The sequence below is a fragment of the Chionomys nivalis genome, chromosome 9 (genome assembly GCF_950005125.1).
Source record: "Chionomys nivalis chromosome 9, mChiNiv1.1, whole genome shotgun sequence".
Classification (NCBI taxonomy): domain Eukaryota; kingdom Metazoa; phylum Chordata; class Mammalia; order Rodentia; family Cricetidae; genus Chionomys; species Chionomys nivalis.
This window is the reverse complement of record NC_080094.1, coordinates 11,253,549-11,280,959: the sequence shown is the minus strand read 5'-3', so window position 1 is coordinate 11,280,959 and position 27,411 is coordinate 11,253,549. Positions and strand designations below refer to the sequence as shown.

The 27,411-nt window shown below is 45.9% G+C and overlaps 1 protein-coding gene across 3 annotated transcripts in view; it reads right to left on the bottom strand.

Moving 5' to 3' along the window:
* B4galt5 (beta-1,4-galactosyltransferase 5) overlaps positions 1–26,255 on the bottom strand; it is a 54,282-nt gene extending 28,027 nt beyond the window's left edge. Inside the window, exon 1 of one of the 3 annotated variants that reach the window (XM_057781589.1) lies at positions 26,009–26,255. In XM_057781589.1, the coding sequence (XP_057637572.1) occupies positions 26,009–26,123 (115 nt within the window). In that variant the 5' untranslated portion in view covers positions 26,124–26,255. Of the gene's footprint in view, positions 1–24,927; positions 24,950–25,681; positions 25,815–26,008 lie in introns of those variants that run through there. The other 2 variants (XM_057781590.1, XM_057781591.1) reach the window with 2 other exon arrangements.
* Between the last annotated feature and the right edge of the window lie 1,156 nt (positions 26,256–27,411).

The window sequence follows — 27,411 nt, the reverse complement described above, 5'->3', positions numbered from 1 at the left end:
TTATGTGTGAATAAAAACGAGAGCTAGAAAGATGGCTCAGTGGGTAAGACTGCTTGCTGCACAAGCATGAGGACCCAAGTTTAGATTCCAACACCCACTTTGAAACTGATTTAGCTGGATGTGGTGGCGCATGCCTTTAATCCCAGCACTAGGGAGGCAGAGGCAGGTGGATCTCTGAGTTTGAGGTCAGCCTGGTCTACAGAGTTAGTTTCAGAACAGTCAGGGCTACATAGAGAAACCCTGTCTTGAAAAAACCAAAAAAAAAAAAAAAAAAAAAGATTTTTTTTTTTCTTTAAACAGAGTGACTACCTAGCAGCTTCCTTTCTACCCAAGTAGTTTAAGTAGTTCCTGCTGTGGCTCTGAGCTTTTTGTCTCTCTTGTGGGGGCTTGCTCCAGGTCCTCCTCAGAGTCTAAAGACTTGCAGAAAGCAGCTGCTGCTTCAGGGATGGCTGAGAACCTAAGACCAGAAATCCTCAGAAAGCAAGAAAAACCAGGAAAAAAAAAAAAAAAAACCCTGCAGACTTTGGAGAGCTGCCAAAGTGAACACGACTCCAGGAGATGAAATTCTGAAGGAGAATCCCAGAGGTGACATATCACACTGCAGCTGCTCTGCCCCTTGGGGCTTTGGCCAATTCCAGGTGCCAGTAAGAAGGTTAAAGAAGTGCCACACAGCCTGTACAGAAACAGAACCACTAATGACAGCAGAGACCTGGTGATGGCATCTCAGGTCCTAAGAAACAAAGAGACAAAAGAGGACAGACAGGAGGCTCAGCAGAAGCCCTTAAGGAGCATGGCCTGAGTACCAGGCAAAGGGCCAAGAAACCACCCAGGTCCTCTGCTGGTACTTGGAGGATCACCTAGAAGGGTGCCGGCAAACCAGCACAGAAGAAACCTGACTAACCCCACCATGGGGTCAGCGCAGTTGCTGTCAGTCAGCTTTTCACTCTTTTTGTTTTTTAATTTATTTAACTTTATTTTATGTGCATAAGTGTGAAGGTATCAGATATCTCGAACTGGAGTTACAGGCAGTTGTGAGCTGCTATGTGGGTGCTGGGAATTGAACCCAGGTCCTTTGGAAGAGCAGTCAGTGCGCTTAACCACTGAGCCTTCTCTTCAGCTCCTCAGCTTTCCATTCTTATAACAAAGTACTTTGGATGATTGGGTGATAAAAAAGAAAAAGTGGTTAAGCTGTAAAAGAAGTTAAGGCAGGAGAGTTGAATGTTGTAGACCAGTCTGACTGTACCAAGTCATTGCCTCAAACAAACAAACAAACAAACAAACAAACAAACAATGCCAGTAAGATGAATCAGCTGGTAAAGAAAAGACCCTTGCTACCAAGGCATCATAATGACCTGATTCCAATCCCTGGAACTCATACAATAGTAGTAGAGAATCCACTCCAGCAAATGTCCTCTGTCCTCTGCACTGTTGATGGAGGTGGGTCATCTTTCTATCTGTTGCTTTCACTGGTTAATTAATAAAAAAAACTGCCTAGGCCCATTTGATAGGCCAACCCTTAGGTGGGTGGAGTAGACAGAACAGAATGCTGGGAGAAAGAAGCCGAGTCAGTGAGTCGCCATGATTCTCCTACTCCAGACAGACACAGGTTAAGATCTTTCCTGGTAAGCCAGCTCGTGGTGCTACACAAAATATTACAAATGGGTTAGATCAATATGTAAGAGCTAGCCAATAAGAGGCTAAAACTAATGGGCCAGGCAGTGTTTAAAAAAATACAGTTTCCGTGTAATTATTTTGGGTAAAGCTAGCCGGATGGCGGGACGCAGCCCTACCGCCGCTCTTATTACAACACATTGTGGCATGGCATGTCTGTGCCTGTATACACAAACTAATTAAAAATTAATGTTAAAGGAGCATGACACTAGGGATACACCTTAGTTGGCAGAGTGCCTGACCAGCACGCTTATGAAGCCCTGGAGAAAAAGGGAGGTGGGAGCAGGAGGACGAGGACTTAGAGGTCGTCCTCTGGGCTGGAGTAAGGGTCGGGGTTCAGGAGGAATTGCTGCTCTTACAGAGGACCCGTTTTTGTTTCCAGCACCTACATGAGGAGGCTCAAAACCACCTGTAACTTCAGCTCCAATGAACCTCTTCTGGCCTCTATGGGTACCCATGCACACAGACATTCACTTTGATACACATATATAATAAAATAAAAGGCTATTCAAGGCTACATAGTGAGATTGAGGTCAGTCTGGGATATATGAGCTCTTGTCACATACACACACCAAAAAAAATTAAAAATAATCTAGACTTCAAACTGAAATTAGAAGGATTTACTTTAATATTGGATTATATAGGGAAAAAGAATGAATTATTGAACCAGAAGACAAATTCACAGAAAATATGCAGACCGAAGTTTGGAAAAGAACAGAAGACTGACTTTGGCAAGCCAGTGTCTTAGTAAACAGCTTTTCCTCCCCTCCTGCTACACACAGAGATGACCATGAATGCTTTACAGTCTGGAGGATTTGTGCTCTTTGGTCATCAGTGTGGCATCAGGGAAATAACCCTTGTGACTCGGTCTGTGAGACGAATGGAATTCCTTACTCAGCTTCCACTCTGCACCCTCAAAGCCCTGAAGCTAACATGGCCATGGCCTTTACCAGGTCCAAACACCTCCACTCCACCTGTAAGCCTACAATCTTGAAGCCACTAACTGCTAACACTGGAACAATAAGCAGCAAGGTTGAAAGACTCTAGTTTTCTCTAAATCACCAAATGGAATCCTTGGGTGGAGAGAATGGAACAGTCTCTGCTGTGACGGTCACTGCAATCAGTTCATTTAACATAAATCTGCAGATTAGGCCTGTGGACTTGGACTCTTACGTAACATATGGTAGATGTAAGCAGGAAAGGATCTGTAGGATTTGCTATCTGGCAGGAATTCCTTGACTATTGGGTAATTTATTATGCTTTTCACTCCTGAGACAATCTATAGATAGGAAACATGAATCATTCCGGTAAAAACAATGGTCACAGAAAGGAGACATTACCATGCTGTCACATCGAGAAGCTGAAGTTGACCTCTATGGGTTCCTGGTCTCCAGATGCAAAATGGAGAGCTGGACAGGATGGCTGACAAGCCGGAGAGAACAATAACTTGGTAGCAGCACAGCCAACATGGGACAAAAGCTTAATTACAGCTCTGGAAAATTACACACATACATGGTGTTGTAACCATGGGTGTAATAATGGCAGACAACAGTTAACTACCTCAGAATACAGATGATTTTTAATGTTTCCAACATAAATTAATAGCTGATGGAGGCAACAGGTAGGCCAATTATATGCCAGTCATACACTGTATACATGTGTTGAGGAGCCATACTGGAACCAGGTTTGTGAGGCACATCTTAATCCCATCAACTGAAGAGCAGACAGGATGATCATTAGTTTGTGACCAACTTAGGCTTGTTTCTAGCTAGCTTTTTTTTTTTTTTTTTTTTTTTTTAACTTAAAATCAACCCATTTCTATACATCTATGTGCTGTCCTGAGGCTCATTTACCTCTTCTACATACTGTCCATCCTGCTTTCTTCACGTCTGGTTGGCTGGCTGACTGCTACCTGACTAGACCCTGGTTGTTCACTGGCTGCTGGGTGCCCCCCAACCTCCCGTTGGCTGGCTGGTTCCTCTTTTCTCTCTGCCAGCCAGTCCCACCTATCCTTCCTCTGTCTAGCTACTAGCAGTTCAGCCTTTTTTTTTTTTTTGATTTTTCCAGACAGGATTTCTCTGAAGCTTTTGGAGCCTGTCCTGGAACTAGCTCTTGTAGACCAAGCTGGCCTAGACAGAGATCCGCCTGCCTCTGCCTCCCAAGTGTTGGGATTAAAGGTGTGCGCCACCACTGCCCAGCTCAACAGTTCAGCTTTTTGTTAGACCAATTAGGTGCCTTAGGAAGGCAAAGTAAAACAGCAACACATCTTTACATAGTTAAACAATGTAACCACAAACAAATGCAACACATATTTGCACAGTTAAACAAATATTCTATTCCACGCCACAACCCTTCACAAGCATAAGCGTACCAGAGCTGCTCTTCATGGCATCACCCCATTTGCTTAGAGCACTACCAGTCTGGCAATCTTTGCCCCCAGCTACACTTCAGCACTTCCACTGCATACACAGAACTGTGTATATAATGTAACAACTAAGGTTTGGAAGAACTATGCATAACGGGCTAGAGAGATGACTAAGAGCAAGTACTGCTCTTGCAGAGGACTGGAGCACCCACAAGCAGCTCACAAACACCTGCAAGTGCTCCAGGAGACTTGATGCCCTCTCTGGCCTCCTCAGGCACCACACACGTGTACAACCTTCCCCCAACACACAATTTTAAGTAAAAATAAATCTCTTTTAAAAATTGCATACCAAAATAAAAGGCCAAAAAGAGCACCAAAATGTTAATATGTGTTATCTCAGGGTCAGAATTCAGGCTGGGTTTTGTTTAAGCTTTGCTTTGTTGCCAAAATTTTACAGCAAATACACTGGTTTTTATTTAAAAAAAAAAAAGATCTCTATTTGTCGTACGTGTTGGGGGCACATGCATACCACAGTGAGTGTGTGAAGATCAAAGGACAACTTTTGGGAGTCATTTTCTATGTATTAATATGGTTGGGTCCCAGGACCAAACTCAAGACTGTCAGGATTGTTGGCAAGTATCTTCAAGTCATCATGCTGGCCCCGAATATATTGTTTAATCCAAAATAACTAACGGCTACTAAGGGAGGGAGAAGCTGCAGTCACTAGTTGACCTGAAATGACCCCTATGTGAATGATTTTAGTACCATCACCTTACAGGTATGTTCATGTCCTTCCTCCCCAATTTACCTTTGTACAACCAGGCTCTCCCAACACAAACTCCTAGGCACTGCACCTGTCCACGAGCTGGACAGTGGCTAGCCTGCTTAAAGCTGTACCCTACAGTTTTACTTTCTGTTCTCAGTATTCTCACCTGCCAAGCTTTCTTATACTTACTCACTGAAGCCCGAATTCTGTAATTAACAGGTATGTCCATTGTGCTGTTTCTATTCTATGACTGTTACAGAAAGCACTATAAGCTTTCTATGGAGCACTGATTGGGAAGATGGGTAAATCTATGAATATCTCCAACATTCCACTTCCCTGTTTTCCCAAAAATATATAAGGTGGGCCCAGTACTCTTGAATGAGCTATACATTTCAGATCCACTGGCTTACTCTCTGTATATGAATCCACCAGAAATTGTGTCTAAAAACATACTGCCCACTAGGCAGAATCTAAGTGGCAGTGGCACTTACTGGAAACACTCACCATTGAGGACCTCACCAAACATTTCACTGTTGGTAGAAAACTATTACCTCTCCTCATGAGACAACAGAAGAGATTCAAATTTGCCCAAAGCCACAAAGCCAGTCAAATGCAAGCTACAACAGGAACATAAAGGGTGGCTGATTCTCAGGTCAGGGCAGGAATGAGTGGGTTTCTCTTTGTCTTGCTAAGTGTCCTACAGCCCGTAAACTGTGGGGCTATACCACTTCTTATACCTCAGCCATTAGGAGTCTGGGACCTGAATGAGAATGGCCTTATTATTCTCATGATTAGATTAGACATCATTAAATGACTGGCTTCCTTTTCTCACCTGAAAGCCTGGCTCTGAAGCCTGGTGGGGGGGTGCACATCTTTAATCCCAGTACTTCAGAGGCAGAGGCAGGTTGATCTCTAAATTCAAGGCTAGTCTGGTCTACAGAGCGAGTTTCAGGACAGCCAGGGCTACACAGAAAAACCCTCCCCTCTCACAAAACTTAAAAAAAAAAAAGCCTGGCTTGAGGTACAGCTCTGAGGGGAGCTGCTTAGTGCTTGCCAGGCCTAGCACACACATACGCAAATGCCTGGGTGGCTGGTGGTACCACACCTAAAATCCTGTGGCATGAGGTAGGCGCTTACAGTTAGAGGGTAGCGAACAGGAAGCAAGGTCAGGATGAGGCAGCACAGGCAGCAGCTTTGCATGAAGACACCACTCTATCTACATAGGAAGAGCCTCAACCCCTAGACAGCCACCTCACCATGGACTGCCAAAAGGGGAATTCCTGAAAGGGAAGAGGGCACAAAAGTAATCAACCCTTCCCCTGGAAAATACCTCACAAACACATGGTGGTTATAAGGCAATGAGAGAATGGAGCTGGAGACACCATGTGGGCCCTCAAGCTATCAGGGCTCTTATACAGTAAGCCAGGGAAGTGTGCTGTAAGACTCACTTTCAGCCGTTTCCAGAGAAGTTAGGAAGTTCTGCTCCTTACTTCACAGCCCCTTTCTCTGCACAGGAAATGGGCTTGGATGGGTAACATAACACTGGGCCTAGAGGGGCTCCTAGTGCAGCTAAGGCTTATTAGAGGGCACAGCAAGCCAGTGCCAGAGCTCCCACACACTGCAGCATCCGCTTTTATTTTTCTACTCCAACTTTCTAAATCAAAAGGCTCAACCCAGTGACAAAAGTACTATACTGGGTTAGCATCCGGTTCAGTCTCATCAATGGAGACCTCAGATTTCTGCTGGGGACAGACGTATGGGGTTTTGTGGCAGTTCTACCCAACACAAACCAGGGGATTCTGATGAGGAAAATTCTCTTAAGCTCTGGAAGTCTGGGCTACTAGGTTTAAGGTACCTGCATCTGCCAAGCAGACATGGGAGGGAGACTGACCAGGGAACATAGAGAGAGCCACGATGCTGCCTGTGGACAAGCAAGATGGGCGTCTCACACCACAGGAAACTCAATGAAATGACAGGGCTAAATGACAAAACCTAGGAACCAGCTCCCCCAGAGCAAGGTACACACCAGCAACAAGAAATTCTTTCCCCAAACCCATGTCCGACTAGGAAGATTAAGTTCTGTGGAGAAATAGCTGGCTCCCATCTGGGCAGGAAACACAAAATGTTCATGGAACACTTTGTCATTCAGAAAGAAAAGTGTTCAGGAAGGATGGGGACACAGATGGATGTCAAGGTGAAAATGGTGTCATTAGCCCAATCAACACAGTGGAGCATGCAAATAACTAAATAACAAATTAAAATTGGCAGGGTCATGCTGATATATATGTGTGTGTCTGTGTGTGTGTGCACGCGCACATGCACACACGTGCATATATGTATATATACACATGCATGCACATACACATTACATTCACCAAGATGGCTCAGCAGCTCATGCCTGATTCCTGAAACTCACATGGTAGAAAGAAATGACTCCCAAAGCTGTCTTCTGACTGCCACATGCAAGCCCACACGCAATAAATAAATGTAATATAAAAAATAATAACAAAGGCTGGGGATACAGCTCAGTGGTAGGCCACTTGCCCTAGCAGTCACAAGGCCCTGGGTTCCATCTGCTGCCCCTTGGATAAATAGGCAGACAAACATAAGATAGAACCCTAAATTCACATTGGTAGTAAGGTAAACATGACAGAGAGCACCACAGAGTCTTTTTTTTTTTTTTTTTTTTTTTTGGTTTTGTCGAGACAGGGTTTCTCTGTGGTTTTGGAGCCTGTCCTGGAACTAGCTCTTGTAGACCAGGCTGGTCTCGAACTCACAGAGATCCGCCTGCCTCTGCCTCCCAAGTGCTGGGATTAAAGGCGTGCGCCACCACCGCCCGGCCCACAGAGTCTTGACTATACTGAAACAGGGAAAGGATCACGCAGCAGGCTGTGACCACATGAACCTCCTTAACAAAGGGACAGACTAGAGTTCTACATCATCACACATGAAATCTTGCTGCCAAAGACATAGATCGAATCTACTATGAGGAATATCAGACAAACTCGGTGTGAGAGACCTGTATGGAGCAGATGGCCTGTCATCCAAGATCAAAGTGTCACAGTCCTGAAAATTGAGAACTGAGGAACTTTTCCAGGGGGCCAAAGAAACAGGATAATAAACACAATGACTATGACCCAGATCCTGTGACAGCAAAGGGACATTGTTGAGGTAGAGTGGTCTGGTGGTACAGGTCAGTGGTAGAGCATTCGCCTAGCAAGCAGGAAGCACTGGGTTTGATCCTGAGAACTCTCCCCATCCCCTTAAGGATCTCAGGACTAGATGTCAGTCGAGATTCCTGTTAACTTCTTAATCATATGGTTAAGTCTCCTTTTGCGTATCCGCTTGTTTATTTGTTTGTTTGAAAAACACACTCTGGAAGAATCTGCAGGAAGAGAGAACCTTGTGTCAATAACAGAACTGCTGGGTGCTGCAGGGGAGCCTCAGTGGTTAGGAGCGCTTATTAACCCACATGGAGCAGCTCACAACCATCTGCAACTCTAGTTCCAGGGATCTGACACCCTCTTCTGGTCTTTGCATGCATGTGGTGCACATAATTCAAACAGGCACATATACATACATATAAAATAAACATTCTAAATTATTTTCACATACTACTCAAATATATCACATTTTATCTTACGATCCATCTAAAATGTTTGTTTTGAAAATGCAAGTTTGTTCTAAAAGAATTGAAATCTCTGGGAACAATGAGCAGAACTCCATGTATGACAATGCAATTTCATCCCTAGGGAACAGCTGAACAGACTCATTGACATGCACACTCACACCGCAGGGATGCCAGTCCAATCGTACCCACCTGCTGCTTCAGAAAACTCCGGCCATTCGAGACCAGCCTGGTCTACAAGAGCTAGTTCCAGGACAGGCTCCAAAACCACAGAGAAACCCTGTCTCGAAAAACCAAAAAAAAAAAAAAAAAAAGAAAACTCCGGCCACACGAGAACCAGGCACAGCTCTTTGCACGCCACTTCCACGAGTAAACTTGAACTACATTCATGATGTTTCCTAACCATTTCACGTTTCAAACTTTTTTTAGGTTCGTGTTGAGTCCTGGTGACTAAACTGCAGTCACCAGGCATGGTGGCAGGTATTTTTACCTCATAAGCACTAGGATTCTCTTCTTAACATATGCCATTAGTGAAACTTGTGCCTACTCTGCCCCTTGTAAATGCTATTTTTTATTAAACAACTTAACATGGTATCATGAATTCTAAGACTATTTACATCATGCTGTGACAAAATTAACTACACAATAAATTAATATAATCACCTTTATAGACAAGTAAGTGCACTCCACCAATGGCATTCTCATGGTACACACAGATATTCTTTAAAAGAGTGGAAAAAGAAACCATCTTGTCTAACCTCAAGCCAGTCATCTCCAATAACTCAGAAGCATGGGCATATCCTGAGTGACTGAAAGAATGGGAAAGGCAAAAAAAAAAAAAAAAAAAAAAAAGAATGGGAAAGGCACCACCCTTGAAGGCCTACACTAACTAAGCTCTACTCCTGCCGCCAGAGAACCAGGGACAAGCCAGGCCACCGTGCCCACAGCAGTGCAGGACCAGAGAAAGGAAACACAGGCAACACAGAGCACCGGCCCTTTGGTTCCAGCTCAAAACAACAGACACCAAGCCAAGCAGCAGCGTGACTCAACCCCAGACAGCTTCCTAATCCCTAAAAGGGCCCCTGCTCAGATCAACCAAAGAACACAGCAATCGCCAGGCCCACACAGGTTCTCTGCTTTACTGAACCAACCATTAAACTGTTAAACTTCCACATCAATTAACTGAGTGTCACACCATTCGCTGGAATATGATATTCTCCTTAACTTTTTCAATAGTATTTAGGAATGAAATTAAGTAGATTTGGGACCAAAGGGTCAAATATTTTATATACCAACAAAGACAACATTCTTTATATCAAAAATCCCTACCAGAAATAATCTTACATCCAGATACTGTATTTATAGTTACAACAGAGAAACAACTATCATTGAAAAGACTACAAATAGCAGAGGCCATTTGGAGAGCAGAACCTGGAAATCCAGAGTGCAAACCATCTCAAAATAAAAGAAGGAAAGAGAAAAAGTGACAGAAAAAAAAGAGAGTGAGCTAAAAGAGTACTCTATAGAAGTCCGGCCCTGACTCAACCATTACGTTCTTTACCTCAGCCTTCTCAAGAGCCTGTGTTCACTGAAGAAAACAGAAATTAACATGGTGACAGAGGTGTGCAGGAGTAAATAAGTGTCATTTCCCTTTATCACTCTTAAACTTGACTTAATGGTTCAAAAATATTGTTCCAACAGAATAAGAATGGCAACATGTGTTAAAACCTAGTCAAGGCTGGGGCGGTGGTGCACACCTTTAATCCCAGTACTTGGTAGGCAGAGGCAGGTGGATCTCTGTGAGTTCAAGGCCAGCCTGGTCTACAGAACGAGTCCTAGGACAGGCTCCAAAGTTACAGAGAAACCCTGTCTCGACTCCTCCCTCCCCAAAAACCTAGTCAAACATGATTTACCTCAGAAGGTACATGTCTGATGACACAGCTCACAACAGTCTTCTGGCAAGTGGTACAGTCCAATGAAGAGTCTGCTTTCCAACACACAACACATACCTGAAGCATCAGCTCTGAATGTGCCATCTGTTTTACGTTTTAATTAGCACTAATAAGTTAGCAGGGCTAATAACACTAAAATTAGATCTGTAGTGTTTAACTGGTGGTTATTGGGCAATGATCTTGAACACAAACCACAAGAGCCAGAGGCGGGCTGGCAGGTGCTTCTGCAGGGCTTTTCCCTTGCAAGTACAGACTTGGCTCTGCCCAGGGCTGGTATAAATTAAGCGCAGTAGAAATTAGTAACAGCTTCTCAGAGGGAGGGCCAAGGGCATGGCAACACACAGGTGCTATACTCGAAAGCAGAGCCTCAGGGGCACAGGCGCCTTCACCCTCCAGGTTTACCACAGCCTGGGAAGACATGTTCCCTGCAGAAGTTCTGAATTTCAAGAGTGAAGGTTGGGAGTGGTAGGAATTTCACTGAGACCAAGAGCTTCAGGCCTTGCATGTACCATTCACTATAGATTCTAATCTATAGACAGGAAGCTTCCAACTCACCTACCCAGCATGGTAGTGAGGGCACAGGGACAGTAAGGAGACATTTGTCTGAACTGGTACTGGACTTCAAGCATCTGCATACGATCTTTCAATCCTCCTGCTGTCCCTGCAGGCTTACCCACTGTCTGTCATCGTTTTTCACAGGATGGCACCTGAGATCACAGGCCTCTGAAGGGATGAAGTCCAGTCACTCAAACCTTCAAAGGTCCAGGTTACAAACTAGCAGACCTCTGGCTTGCATTCTGTTTTATGCTGGGGCAGGGAGGGGCTCTTCCAGCCGGCCCTTCCACTTTGTTTCATGGTAAGTCCCTAGTCACATCATGGAGGTCCACTATACTATTCATTTTATTGTAGCTCTGAGGTTTTCTATAATAAAGTCATTACTAAAGAAGCAAATTAGCATGAGCCTAAAGCCAACCCCCAAAGTAGCTCTTAAAATTCAAGTTAATCTTCCCTAGTGCCAAGTGAAATCTGGACAAATCTCAACATTCTAATTCCTACAAATCTTAAGATTCTTAATACTTTAAACCAGAGTGAAAAGAAGCCAGCCTCCCAAGTCAACAGCAAAACAAAATCAACAGTGCCAAACCAACTTCTGACTTCTTCCCCCTTCCATCTTCTCACTGACTCAGACTGGTAGCCCAGGCCAGAACCTTACAGTAGGAGATCCAACAGCCCTGCAGATGACTCCAGGATGTACCCTGGCCTTGCTGCAATGGAAGGGAGCTTTTCCTACCTTGTGCTCATACAGAGCATGGGAGAGTAGCTCCCATGAGGAACAGGCTTCTTACATGGGTGGCAATGTCATAAACAGCTTGGTTCTTCACTCTCCTTCAAAGAACCAACATTTCCAGATCCTAAGCAAAAAAATGCCTCTTGAAGCAAATTTTGGGCTGGGCATGGTGAGTACATCTGTAATCACAACACTCCGGAAGCTAAGGCAGGAGGACTACCAAAGTTCCAGGCCAGTTTAAACCATAGTGAACCTTGACTTAAAAAATTCAAGAGGGATGACAGGCAGCATGTGTGAATCCCAAAGACAAAGCATGAAAACATGGGAACCACGGAGCTAAGTATGCCTCTAATTAAAACTAGAAACACCCACAGCAGCTTATATTCTAAGTCAGGGCGGACTGTGTCCTTATGTTTATTGGTTATTTTACCTTAAGGCTCCAGGCTAAGGATAAAAAAATGCAATGCTGCACTCACTTGTGGTGTACAGCACCACAGCCTTCACACACCATATATACACCTATGGTGTACAGCACCACACTGTATATACTTGAAAACATGGTTAAAACCTATCTTGAGTCCTAAATTGGGGGTCAGGGGAGAACCTCCCACTTGTCAACAGCTCACAGACTGTCGGGGGTCCAATGCCCCAACATAAAACTACTTTTCCCTAACTGGACCGGTGCGGAGATATGGGAAAAAAATGAGACACAGTTCACACAGCAATATGGGAAGGGAGTCTGAAGATCACCCGCGTGATCCTCAAACACCTTTTATTCCCCGCCCCCCAGGTAAACCAAGGTGGAAGCTCATTAATATTCTCTTTCCAGAATGTGGGAGTACAGTCACACCTGCAACTCGGTCACCAGCTTGGAATCCACACCTCTTCCCAGGCGATGTACATAAAACAAAAGAGCAGGAGCAGTCCATCCTGAGCCTTTTGTTAGGTAGCCACAGGTGGTCTGGCAGGATAGTAACTGCCTTGAAAACTAACTGTGGCCCGAGACCTTGGCTGTCATACCATGTAGAAAATATGGCCCTACAACAGACCTGTCCCTCATATAGCCAGCAAGCATCTGATTTCAACGGGCATGATGACTCTGAAACTGTGCTGATTCATATTTTAGATCGTAATCAGCATTTTTACAAATCCAAAATGTTCTTAGCCGAGTTCCTTGCCTTGAAGGTTTATTAGTAGTAAGAGTGTCAACATGCTCCAGCAACAGGGATCACTCAGAATCTCAAATCTGTCCACCTTCACTGCCCAACACTTATCAACAAGTCCTTCCAGAGCATCTGATGGTATGGGAACCAGGGTTACAGTGGTGACCAAGAGCATCAAGGCCCATGAACTTGTTGAATGAGAGGCCTGGGGCCAGCAGCATAGAGCTGCTGCGTGAAAACAGTTACTAGCCAGTCTGCTGGAGAAGTGCTGGAGGAACAGGAAGCAGGTTCATGATGCAAGACAAATGCTTTCTGAGCACCTACCAAGTGTCACACTGATATGGTCTTACTATGTAACTCTAGAAAGACCTTGAACCCTCAGTCCTCCTGTCTCTGCTTCCCAAATACTGGGATTATAGGGGTGCGCTGCCATGACCCTCTTTACACACTTCAGTAGCTGGAAGAGTGTGCACTGCTTCTCCAGAGGACCCAAGTTCAGTTCCCAACATTCATGTGGGGGTGGCTTCACAACTGCTGGTAACTCCAGCTCCAGGGGAATCTGACTTCCTCTTCTGACCTCTACATACACATAAACAAAAAAATAAATAAATCTTAGGGATAGAGAGGTGGCACAGGGTTAAAGAACTTCTTGTTTGGAAAATACAGATGGAAACAGATAACGGAGCTGCATTTTCCAAATCTCACTGTTTGCCGGGCGGTGGTGGCGCACGCCTTTAATCCCACCACTCGGGAGGCAGAGGCAGGCGCATCTCTGTGAGTTCGAGATCAACCTGGTCTACAAGAACTTAGTTCCAGGACAGGCTCCAAAACCACAGAGAAACCCTGTCTCGAAAACAAAAAAACAAAAACAAACAAACAAACAAAAAAAAACAAAAACAAATTTCACTGTTTGTTTAACTCTGAAACTGTATTGTCTCACATAAAAATGTAGTAGCCTTGTCTTGCATGAATTACTAGAGAACAGCATTTAGAAGCAAAAAATGTTAACATGTTGAGTTATATTTTAGCCCTACTTAACAAAATAATCAGTAAAAGGGAAACATGAACAATATGGCTTGGACCTGTTCATTGGAAGTGGTCACAGGATGCTTCCAACACTTAAAATACTGAATGGAATATTTCAGGTTTGACAAACAGATGAACTTCTTAAAAATAATCTGAAATCAGCAATCACAGAGGGCACGCCTGCAATCCCAGCACTGAGAGAGACTGAGGCAGGAGAACTGCTACCAGTTTGAGGCAAGTATGGGCTACATAAAACCATGTCTTAAAACAACTAAGAATATGCTGCCAGGTGGTGGGTGGTGGCACACGCCTTTAATCCCAGCACTACGGAGGGAGAGGCAGGTGGATCTCTGTGAGGTAGAGGCCAGCCTAGTCTATAGAGTTCCAGGACAGTCAGGGCTACACAGAGAAGCATTGTCTCAATTTAAAAAAAAAATAAGTATACGTAGATCATGAGAAAGAAACTTTCACTCCGTCCTTTCAAAAACCCGTTAGCAATCTCAGACCTCAGGCAAAAGTGTCAGCACTGAAAGCAGTTGGGGGTTTCACTAGGTCAGCTGGTTTTTTTTTTTTTTTCACTCTGGTCTTGAACTAAAGCAATTCTGCCTCATCCTTGGGTGCTGAGATCAACCGCTGTTAGCCACCATTCACAGGTAGGCTCTAGACTTAAGCCCTAGCACTGAAAATAAAACTAAGTTATTTTATCTTTTGTGCCTCAAAACACATTATTAGGAAAATAACAATGACAAGCCACAGAGTAAAAGTAAATATATTAATACACAAATACATATTACATCTGATAAAGGTTTAATATTATTCCAAGTATTACACAGCAGCCAACCAAGACAGAAAGTGTTAAGTACCAACAGGGAAATGAAGGCTGAAACCAGAATGAGATGCCATTTCACTCCTACCACAAGCCTTTTCTTCTGAAGACAGGCTTCTTATAGTCCAGGCTGGCTCTACACCTACTGTGTGCCCTTGACCTTGAACTTCTGATGCTTCTGCCTTCCTAGTGTCCCACCACACCTAACAATTCTCTCTCCTTCTCCTCCCCTCCCCCTCCCCCTTCCCCCTTGTTCATTTTCGAGACAACATTTCTCTATGTAGCCTTGGCTATCCCAGCTGGAACTCACTCTGTAGACCAGGCTGGCTTCAAATTCACGGAGTTCACCTGCCTCTGCCTCCTGAGTGCTAGAATTAAAGGTGTGCACCACCACTGCCCAACAGCAAACAGTTTTAATTACAGCACACAGGAGGCAGAAGCAGGCAGATCTGTGAATTCCAGGTCACCTTGGTCTACAAATCGAGTTCCAGGCCAGCCAGGGATACATAGAAAGACCCTGCCTAGAAAAACAACAACAACAAACAAACAAAACAAAAAAACCTGGGGCTGGGGATGTAGCCACTTGGTAAGTATTTGTCCACCACGCGTAAAGTTCTGGGTTCAATCCTCAGCACTGCATGAAACCAGACATGGTAGCCCAAGCCTATCATACAACACCTGGGAGGAAAGGGCAAAAGAAAAAAAGGATCGGCCGGGCGGTGGTGGCACACGCCTTTAATCCCAGCACTTGGGAGGCAGAGGCAGGTGGATCTCTGTGAGTTCGAGACCAGCCTGGTCTACAAGAGCTAGTTCCAGGACAGGCTCCAAAAACCACAGAGAAACTCTGTCTCGAAAAAAACCAAAAAAAAAAAAAAAAAAAAGAAAAAAAGAAAAAGCAAAAAAGGATCACCATTAGCTACCTGGGGCCTCAGTGACAACCCCAGCTGACCTAGAACTCACTCTGTAGACCAAGCTGGCCTCAATCTCACAGATATCCACCTGCCTCTTGTGTAGGGAGTGCTTGAATTGCAGGCATACACTACCACACAGGAACTTAATGTGTTTCTTCCTCCCTCATTAATCTGGGAAGCGTACACAGTGTTTGCTGCCAATCCAGATGCAGGGAAATTACAACCCAGAAAATGCCCTATCATTACTGTGAGGATACAGAGAAACATGAGTATTTATTTTAGAGACCAAATGCTTTTACACACAATTCACAGGACAGATGTGGTGGCTCCTCCCCACACTCAGGAGGTAGAGGCAATAGGATAAGGAGTTCAAGGCTACCCTCCATCAAAACTTGGAGGACAGTCTTGAGTCAAAAAGAAACAAATATATAAGCAGTACACTGTGACTTGTTCAGTCATTCTGTGGCTATGAGCAGTGTGGCTCAGCACTGGGCTAACCACCGAGGCCCTGGATTTTTTCCCCCCTCAGACAGGATTTCTCTATGTAGCCCTGGCTGTCTTGTTTTGTAGACCCGGTTGGCCTCAAACTCACTGAAATCCGCCTGCCTCTGCCTCCTAAGTGCTGGGATTAAAGGTGTGCGCTGCCCGGTGAGACCCTGGAGAAGGGGGTATTAAGCCTGTCTTTTCAGGTCTGTCTGATTTGACTTCCTCAAATAGTAACTTTTAGTAAATCAAGTTTTTTGTTTTTTTTAAAAAAAAAAAAAAAAAAGATGCAGAACTCCTCTAAGGTAAAACATAAAAGCAAAATCCTGATCCAAGAACTGAAGAGATGGCTCAGTAGTTAAGAACACTCGCTGCCCTATGAGAGGACTAGAGTTGGGTTCCCAGCAGCCACACCAGGTGACTCACGAATGCCTGACCTGACCTGCCTGGACACTCTCTCACACACAACATACATACATACATACATACATACATACATACATACATACATACATACAAATAAATACCTTAAAAATTCTTCCATCCAGCCAGGTGGTAGTAGAGCGCGCCTTTAATCCCAGCACTTGGGAAGCAGAGGCAGGTGGATCCCTATGAGTTTGAGGCCAGCCTGGTCTACAAGAGCTAATTCCAGGACAGGTTCCAAAGTTACAGAGAAACGCTGTTTCAAAAATCAAAAAAAAAAAAATTTCTTCCATCCAAAATCCAAATACTTTATTTCAGAACTTTCCATATAATGGGATGGTAGAACCCTACACATGTGCAAAATTAGGGACTCCCCAGGATTGCAAAACAAGTCAGTCTCCCTACAATCAACAATTTTGTCATTCTTCTGAATGACAATAAAGGTTTAGCTAACACAAATACGGCAGCGGTGTTATGTAGAAAAATATTATTTTCTGAGCATCACAAATGGTCCACTAGTCCCAAAGATAAACTGAGCACGAACACTTTAGGCTTTGTGTATAAAAGCATAAAAGCAGAATTCCTCAGCTTGATCCAGCTGTTTTCGTAAAATGGAGTCTTTCTCTTGGTGGGTTTAACTTGGGGAGCTAGGATACAGTTTCCAAGTTTGTTGTCTCATGTCCAAGAATAAGGAAACTGCAACATGGAGCGAGCAGAATGAACGGCAGTTTTATTAAGGAAACGTGAGAACGAATTCCCAAGCATGGGAAGGGCTCTAAAGGAGGAATACTGTCTGGCTGCCCTGCCCAGTGGGCTTTTATAGCTTTTATGGTTGTAATCAGAGGGAGACTGAGGTCATCTTTACTGAGATTGGTCATTTTTGGGCAGAATATCAGGTGCCAAAAAAGGAAAGAGGTCACAGGTCCTGAGTAATGCCCATTCAAGGGAGGGTCCCCAGTGCTCCATGACTCTAGTTCATGATCCACAGAGGCCTAAGAGAATCAGCTCCTGCATGAAGCTGGATATATTGGCTCACAGCTGTAATCCCTGCAGAGACAGGATCTTGGGTTCAAGGCCAGCCTGATCAACACAGAGACCACGTCTAAAAACCAGACAAATGGGAGTGGTTACTGTCGCTCATTGGTACAGTGCTTATGTAACACATACAAAGTCTGGACTGGCCATGGTGGCACAGGCCTGCTGAGGAGGAACAGGCAGGAGGATGGGAGGCCAAGGTCATACTTTCCCAATACAATAAACTTGAGGCCAACTTGAGCTACGTGAAATTGTCAAAAAAAAAAAAAAAAAAAAAAAAGTTTTTTCAGCATATCTTCTAGGTTCAGCAGAGTGACACCATCATTAATCCCAGTACTCAGGAGGCAGATGCCAAGTAGATCTCTCAGTTCAAGGCCATCCTGGTCTACATAGCTTTCTCAAAAATATAAAAAATAAAAAACAGAACCTTCAGGGGCTGGAGAGATGGCTCAGCGGTTAAGAGCACTGTCTGCTCTTCCAGAGGTCCTGAGTTTAAGACCCAGCAACCACATGGTGGCTCACAACCATCTGTAATGAGATCTGGTGCCCTCTTCTGACCTGCAGGTGTACATGCAGACAGAACACTGTATACATAATAAATAAAATCTTAAAAAAAAAAAAAAACAGAACCTTCACAATCAGCAGTTCTATGAGATAAAAACACATTTTCTCTTTTCTCATCTTTCCAAGTCCCCACTTTACTAGACACAGAATTAAGCAATAGGTTTAAATGCCTATAAATTACGGTGTTCAGAACACTTGGAGGGAGAAAAAGTTCTGCATACTGGTATTTATTACAATGTCTTTGACTTTTATTAAAAATAACAAAGAATTGTGCCCACTACCATACAGAGATTAATTTACAGTCTAATTCTGTGCTTGCTTTCTGACCACTCCACAGTGGCTACTTTACTGCACAGGTCATCTCCGTAATTAGGCCACTCTCTGCCTCAAAGAGCCATCACTAACTGATGCAGGTAACTAAGGCACCTGGGAACAGCATCCAGGCTCCTTCCATAGACAGTGTCAGTGTCACTGAAGAGGAACAATGCCCTAGGGCAACCAACTACTTACCCAAGCTAACAAAGAGAAGGGGGAAAGTGGGAAATCCGAGAAGGGCAAACTCTCTAAATTATTTAAGGTGCCACCCATGCTGGGGGAACTGAATTCGTGGGAGGATCCCATTTGAATGCTCCTCACACAAAGGCACCAAATACAAAGCGTGTGTCACAAGGCACTGCTCTTTTCACTTCACATCCACTAAACTGGGCCTGGAGGGAAAGTGCAGTGGGCCCTGTTTGCTGAAAAGTAGGATGAGGTGAGGGGCTGGAACTGAAAAAAAGCAAGACTCCTCTCTGCATATTAAAATTTAAAGATGACCCCAGGGCAAAGGATGAAACCAAGACAGATAACATCCCAGAGACACCCAGACCATCCTTGGCATTCTTTTCTTTTACCAGACAGACATCAGTGTAGATTCCAAGTCTTGGATGCCAGGCCGATGTCCTCAAGCAGCAGCACCTCAAAAGGCAGGGAACCACACACAAATCCTTTCCCCAACTTACAGCAGCAGAGTTTTCCCAGGGAATAGGAGTTCTTGGGGCTAGGGTAGAGCTCTCTGGTAGAGAGCTTGCCTAGGCTATATCTTCGCAGCACCACAGAAAGGGTTCATGCAACCTGAGGTCAGACAGTGACTCTTCTACAGTCCGGTTTCTTCAGTCCACAGGGCAGAAGACTCAGCAAGTTTTCATCTAAGTGTGAATGGTGCTCAGTCCCAGTGCAGTTTAGAGCAGTTGGCCCTCTGAATCAGGAACAGCAACAATGTAAGAGGCTTTGGGCTCAGCTCTATACCAAGCCCTTTCATACCCACACTCAAATTTAATTGTGACAAGCACATAGAGAAGCAGTCTCCTCTGTAGACAGGTAAGGGAAGGGAGAACGAAGTGCTCTCGAAGTCAGGGCTGACTGGAACAGAGGTATAGCTGCCACCTCAACTAAGACCCAGTCCTCCACAGCTGGGCATGCAGGTCCCACTCATCTCCTGCCAGTCCCTTACTATTTCCTGCTCCAGGGCCCCTACATGTCCTGGTCCTCCAGCACCACAACTGACATTCACAGACTGATGAGTGGCAGTATCACATTCAGCTTTCAACCAGGCTCTCTGGCTGACCCCAAGATCTTAAAATTCTCTTGCATGAATCCATCCCCATCAGAATACAACACAAAACCTTCCCCTAGAAAGGACCAAAGGGGTAGAAATACTCTGCCCTCCCCACTTCTAAGCTATCCCACAATGAAAGTGCACAAGAGGGATGCTACAAAATGACCTGTTGACTAAATGAATGAAGTCTCTCTACCTAAGTCTGCTGATGACTGACTGACTTGGTCCTTCAGGACATACTGTCTTCCATTTCTATGTTTCTTTTTTTTTCTTTTCTTTCTTTTTTTTTTTTTTTTTTTTTGAGACAGGGTTTCTCTATGTAACAGCCCTAGCTGTCCTGGAACTAGCTCTGGACATCAGGATGGCCTCAAACTCATAGGCCTGCCTCTACCTCCAGAGTACTGTGACTTAAGGCATGCGCCACCACCACCCGGCTTCTATGTGTTTCTTGCAACTGATCTTGCCATCATCCGTATGACATGTGTGTCCCTGAGACATTATAATTCTTAACTCTGGGCAAGGGAATGGCTTAGTCTGGCTGATATGCCATCTTTGAAATGAAGCTGCAGTAAGAACTGACCACATCTGGGAACAAGACAGGCATGCATACGCCAACTTACTGAGCCATTTTCTTAATTCTTTTTGTCTCAGTGATCTACAAAAAACAAAATGTCAAAGGCAGGTCCTGGGACCTGAGAAATGACTGTGACTTCCCTGATAGCTCTTGACTGACTGGAGGCCTCTCTGCCCACGCCTACCCTGCTGGCTTCTGATTAGCCCTTATCTACTTAGCCTCACCTCTACTGCTATTCCTGACAGACCTCAGCAGCTCTCCCAAGCCTTACTGGTTTCCTCTGAATGGTAGCATGTTCCTCCCCTTTAACAGTCACAAAAGCCAAATCAAGGGGTCCAGGTGAGTCAGCAGTATCTTGGCCATTGTGGTTTTGGATTGTCACTCTCCTAAAGAACTCTAGAAAGACATGGCAAGCGAGCCCCTCCCACTCCTGGCTGTCATGATCCTGACTAGTCAGACAGAAGCAGGCCCACCTTTCAAACAACCAAAGACCAGCTCACTCCAAATCTAACACCTTCTTTATAGAAAGCAAGAACTCTGCAGAGAGAACCAAAGACATGGCTCACACCCTGACAGCAGGTAAACTGTTCCTTCTATAATCCAGCCTACCTCCAAATACAGATCCCTCCGAAGAAGGAGGGCAGAGAATTTGGGAGCTGGAGGAAGAAAGATCAGAAGTTCAGGTCATCCTTAGCCACAGATCAAGTCTGAGACCAGCCTAGGCTACATGAGACCATGTCCCAACAGAACACAATCTGTGAACCTGAGTTGGAAAAGGAACACTGGGGGGAGGGGTCTTAACAGGAGAAGATATTTAACTTTTGAGCAGAATAATCCATATACCCCCACTGTGTTTCCTCCAGAAAATCCCATATGTTAAGTAATGGAGACATTCAGAAGGCATTTTGAAGACAGTAACAACAAAAGGCTTTTCCTGCCATAACAGACTAAAAGAGATCGGAACATTTATTTCCAATGTTTATTAGAAAAAAAGACATCTATTTGAATACGTAAAACATGTGCTTTCTGTATAATCTTCATTTTTTTTTTAGAATTCAGTATCTTTTTAGAATGTCAACAAACTAGCAGCATTCCATATACTAAATCATTCATTAGCCTGACTGAGGTATAATTTCTTTTGTTTGTTTTGTTTAGGTAGACAGGTTTTTCTGTGTAGTCCTGGCTGTTCTAGAATTCGATTTGTAGACTAGGCTGGACTCAAATTCACAGAGATCTGCCTGCCTCTGACTCCTGAGTGCTGGGACTAAAGGCATGTGCCACCACTACCTAGCAAGGTACAATCTTTTTTAACACAAAGAAAGGCCTGCAATCTCAGATACTGAAAGAGTATAGGCAAGAGAATTGAAAGTTCAAGGTTTGCCTCCAAGCTAGAGTGAGTAAAACCCTGACCTGTCTGGATCTCCCTACTTTTTATTACATTTATTTATTTGTTTGTTTATTTATTTATGGTATGCCATGGGGAGATTATAAAAGTCAGAGCTCCTTCCTCCACATGGAATCAAACTCAAGTCATGAGTTTTATTCACTGAGCCCCCAATTCTCTCTTTCTCTCTCTCTCACACACACACACAAATGAGGAAATCCAAATACTTCCACAAAATTATTTGGTCAAATCAGGAGGGATCTGAACAACTGGTTCTTTCTTGTCTTCCAAACACTCGCCACAAACCAAACTTTCCTTGGGACTAAGCAGACCAAAACAGGAAAACCATTCCCCACTTCCTTTCTTCAACTGTCAAAGAAGCAGAGAAAAATTGGTTGAAATGGCAAAACAGAACTTCAAATAGTAAAATATCAGTAGTGAGCCGTTAGCCCTGACCACCTGCTTGCAGGGCCACTCTCCAAGGGTTCCTGTTGTAACAACTGGTGGAGGTCAGCAGCCCTGCACATCTTGCCAAACAAAGGGACCATTAGATTGCACTTTATACCTGCATCTGTGAGCAGCTCAAGCCCATTCTCCTTTAAAGGACCCAGTCAGCCTGGAGGTCCTCTAAACTCTGAAATTCCTCTAGTCAGAGGGTCATAAATAAGATCAAAGTTTTCTCCAGAAGAGAGGGTATGTCAACACTGCAGGTAAAAGTGATAAGAAACATTCCTCAGGCTGTGGAGAAGGGCTTCAAGGAAGGATACCTCATGTCCAAATACCTTCTCCCCTTCCTCTTCTTTTCCAATTCTCAGCCCCCAAAAGTAGGAATTGAAACCAGGGCCTCACACATACTGGCTGAGAACTCTAATGCTGAATTATAGCCCCATGTTTTTAAAAAAAGTTTATTCTTTTTATTTATGTGTAGAATGTGTATTTGTGAGCGCGCGAGCGTGTGTGTGTGTGTGTGTGTGTGTGTGTGTGTATGCATGTGCTGTAGGTGTGAAGGTACCCAAAAAGGCCAGAAGAGGACTTGAGATCCCTTAAAGAGTGTTAGAGGCAGTTGTGAGCCTCCCCATGTAGGTGGGTGCTAGGAGTCAAAATCAGGTCCTCTGGAAGAACAGCAAATGTTCTAACTGCTGAGCATCTCTCCAGTTTCAAGTCTGTTCTGGGACACGGGGTCTCACTAAGTTGTGATACACTCTGTGAGGGATGATGTCTCTCAGTCCTAGGGCACATGGTCATAAGGGTTACAAATGGAGTCAAAAGCAAGTATTAGGAAGGTGCAGGGGGAGAGGGGTATCTAGGAGAAAGGTCAGGTCTGCCACTTTGCACTGTACCAGAAAAACAGACCAGCCACCATTTGGAAATATACTAGGCTGAACTACAGTTGATACACAGCCTACAAGATACAATTATTTAAATTTATTTATTTTTATTTGCATTGATGCCATGGGTGCTGGATCCCTCGGAACTGGAATTACAGGCAGTTGTGAGCTGTCATATGGGTGCTGGGAATTGAACCCTGGTCCTCTGGAAGAACAGTCAATGCTCTTAACCACTGAGCCATCTCTCCAGCCCCTATAAGATACAATTTCATTTGGTTCGACTTTATGTTCTTTATGTGGATTGATATAGTGACACTCACCTTTAATCATAGCACTCAGGAGATAGAAACAGGCAGATCTCTGTGAATTCTGGGACAGCCTGGCCTACATATTTTGGTTGTGAGCCTAGCCTTTAACGGCTGAGCCATCTCTCCAGCCCCAGCCTGGCCTACATAAAGACCCAGTCTCAAAATAAGAAAAATTAAAAATTTTTTTGTATATGTATAGGTGTTTTGTCTATGTGCATGTCTGTGGGCCATGCACATGTATACCTGGTACATTCAGCAGTCAGAAGAGGGCGATGGATCTCCTAGAATCAGAGTTACAGATGGTTGTGAGCTACCATGTACCTGCTGGGAATTGAACACAAGGCCTCTGGAACAACCAGTGTCTTAACCATTAGGCTATCTCTCCAACCCTCTAAGCTCTTTTTAAGTTTTTGAGACAGGGTCTATGTAGTCCTGGCTGTCCTGGAATTCACCACTGTCTCACTATATAGACCAGACTGAGCTCAAACTCACTGAGATCCTCTTGTTTCAGCCCCCTAAGTGCTGGGATTAAAGGCATGTGCCACAATACACATCTTAAGCTCATTTTTATAACCATCTCAAATAGGGTTTTTATATCTGAAGACACATAAACCCTTACATTCTCTAGACTGCCTCAACCTTTGAGAAAGCTTTACCATAGCACAGTTGAAAACTAGACATTTGAAAAACTAAGTTCATTAACAGGGAAGGTATGGATGGGGCTGGTGAGATGGCTCAGCAAAGAACAACATTTGCTGCTTTGGGGGGAGAACCAGGCTTGGTTCCTAGTGCCAACATGGGGACTCATAACTATCTGTAATTCCAGTTCCAGGGGATCCAATGCCCTCTTCTGGTCTTCATAAGCATTGCATGCATGTAGTGCACAGACATACATGCAGGCAAGACATCCAAACATACAAAATAAAAATCTTTTTCTAAAAGGCAAGATAAATAAAACAGCCAAATAGCTAAATATAACTGTGGTTATACGGATCCTAAGACTCCTCCTTTTTACTGATTCTCTTCACCCCCTCTCCAGTGCTAGGCATGAAACGGGGACCTTGCACAATGCAAGGTGCCACTCTACCACCCAACCACACCCCAGCCCTGCTGTTCCTATTCTATACCAACACACTTGAATCCACAATAGATCTGCTCTCTTGCATACTTCGAAGAAGCTACTAATGAAATGCCAAAAGTTTCCTCTTGCAGTGACACAGGATTTGGGATTCTAAGTGTGGTGGTGGCACAGGGGATCCGCTGACCTGAAATCGACAACTGAGGAACCTGAAGTCAGTAAGTTGAATTTCTGTTGAAGAGTCTGGCTTCTATCCTTTCTTATCAAAAGAGTGATCACCTTGGAGATACAGGGGCTATATAGACACAGACCAGAAACACCCGTCACTTTCGCAAAAGGACAAAAAAGAGGATCTGACTGGATGATGCCTCTAGGTTTAAACCCATCATTTCACACCCATTTTCCGAGAATCTAATATCCTATTCACTAATGAGCTCTCTTCTCAATTAATTCCACTAATTAGTTATCTATTCTTGTTCAGCCAGAATTCCTGCCCTTTTACTTAGTAAGCCTAACAAGCCACAAAAATTATACATCCCTAGTGGGCTGCCGCTCACCAAGTCAGTCAGGACAATCTCATGTTGGCTCTTCCATCTTCCCAGATGAGGCTGACAGTAGGAAACACCAACATCTAAACGTCAAGTGAAACCAGCTTTAAAAACTAATCAGGGGAGAACCTTCCACTGTCTCTCTGGAAATTTCTCTGCCAGTTCAGAGTTGCCAGGTCAACAGGGCACAGCAGCATTTACTACTCTATCGCAAAGGCACTTCCCCACCGGCGGCACCCAACCCAACCATCCAGAGTCGGCCCCACCCCCAACAGCATCTTCTCATTTTTCACCATGGGGTGAAGTTTTCTCCAGAACTCCAAGACCACGCTAAGGCAGACAAGTCGCATCCCTTAAACCTTTTTCCTTCTGTCCCCAAACTACCTGTAACAGATTTTATTTATTTCAAAGACTCTGGGCGTCCGCTATGGAGATAAAAAGCTTTAAAGGGGCACTTATGGCTCTCCATTCCTTAGAACCCGATGAGGCTGGGATTCGTGTCCCCATTTTACAGAGGAGAGAAGCTGAGGGCCCAAGGTCATACGGGACATCTGACCTCAGTGTCCTCTGCCCTTAACCCTCACGCAGCCTTTGCCTTCTCATCAGCCTCCCTTCTGTTCCGGGAAAGGCTCGTTTGCTCCCCAGATCGTCTCCCCCTCTAAAGGGCGGGCCTTGGAGGAGAATCGCTACCCATTCAGTCTCTTCTCTGAGCGCCCCCTCCCTTCCACCTGGCACCGTTTCCCCAAGGCCCCTGTCACAGCACCTCCTCCAGGGCCAATTCAAACTTCCCATCGGTCCCCAGAGCAGGTCCGGTCCGCTACGAGGATCCGCGGGCGAGCAGCAGGCTCAGGGGAAGGAGGGGGGGGAGGGGAAAGGGGCGCGCAGCCCGCAGCCCCGCCGGGTCTGGGCAGCGGCAACGCGCGGCCGCGGGGGGCGCGGGCGGCTGCGTCAGGGAGGAGGCCGCGCGTGCGGGCGAGCTGCGGGGCGGCGCGGCAGGAAACGGCGAGTCACGGAGCGCGGGGCCGGCCGGGGCGGCGGCGCGGGCCACGGCGGGAAGGGGCGTGGGGTGGCCGCGGGGTCTCCTTCCTACCTATGCCGGGCGCCACATAGACGAAGTAGAGCAGCGAAGACGACAGCGAGAAGAAGAAGAGCGCGGCGAGCAGCGAGCGGCGCGGCAGCCGCAGCAGCCCCCGGCGGGCGCGCATGCTGAGCCGGCGGCCGCTCGAGGGCCGGTCCGGGCCCCGCTCCCGCCGCTCCGGTCCGCCGCCTGGGCCTCGGCCACCGCCTTCCGGGCTTCGCGCGCCGCCGCCTCGCCGCTTTCAGCCGCCGGCCGCCGCGGGCCGGGCCACATGAGGCGGGAGGGGGGCCGGCGGCCAGAGGAGCGCAGCGGCGGGGGCGGGGCAGGAGGGGCAGGGCCTAGCGGGAGGGGCGGGGTTTGGGGCCGGGAGTGGGCGGGGGCAAGGTCCGCAGCCTGAGGAGCAGATGGGGGAACCCGGCCTGAGGCTCGTCTGACGGGGACCGGAGAAGGGCGGGACCTAGGTGGGGGCGGGACGGGGGCGGGGCCTGATGCTAAGGGCGCCGCCGCGAGCCCGAGGAGCACACCGGCGGGGACCCGGCCTGAGGTCTGATTGGGGGGGGATAAGGGCGGAGTCTGAGGAATAAGGGCGTAGCCGCGAGTTTAAGAAGTATTTCGGCGGAGACTGGGCCAGAGGCCTGATGGGGAGGAGAGAAGGGTGTGGCCTGATGCAAGGGGGCGGGGCAAGGCGGGGCCGACAGGCTGGGGAGCGCATTATGGGGCGGGGCCTGAATGTGGGGGCGGGGCGGGCGGGGGACCGCGCGCTTGCCCTCTAGCCGCGAGACCCTCGCGCGGCCGCCGCCCTGCTAGCAGGAAGCACCTCGCTAGTACGAGTTGGTTCCGGACGTCAGCACCCAGCGCGAGGGCCGAGGGGTGGTGGACAGATTCTGAATAACCAGGTAGCCCGCCGCGGCGGGAGAGCAAGGATACAGAGGCCGTCGCTCTTGTGTTCGCCCTCATTCATCCATTCATTTCAGTTACCATTTATGATAAAGTGCCAGTTATGGGTCCTGGGACTGGAGATGCGCCACGAGGCAAAAAAAGATCTGCCTTCTAGGACCCTGCATTCATGTGGAGGAGAAAACAAACAATAATAACAGGTGAGGATAGGAGATATGAAGACAACTGAACATGAGACTGTTTTGGATGCGGTCTGCACTAGTCGGAAAAAAGACCTCCCTCATAGGTAGGTAGCGGGAACACAGGAGAGAGAACTGTCAGCTGGAGAATAGCCAGGAGTAAGAGAAGCCCCACCAGCAAGGATGACCACAGTCGTGAAAATCCCTGAGAGAAGAGGCTTGATCTGCTGGCAGAATGAATCCAAGGCCAGCGTGAATAAAATGCCCAGAAGGAAGGAAAGAGCCAGACAAGGTCACTTCTTCCAGGACAGAACAATGGTGGTAACTGTCCGTGTAAAG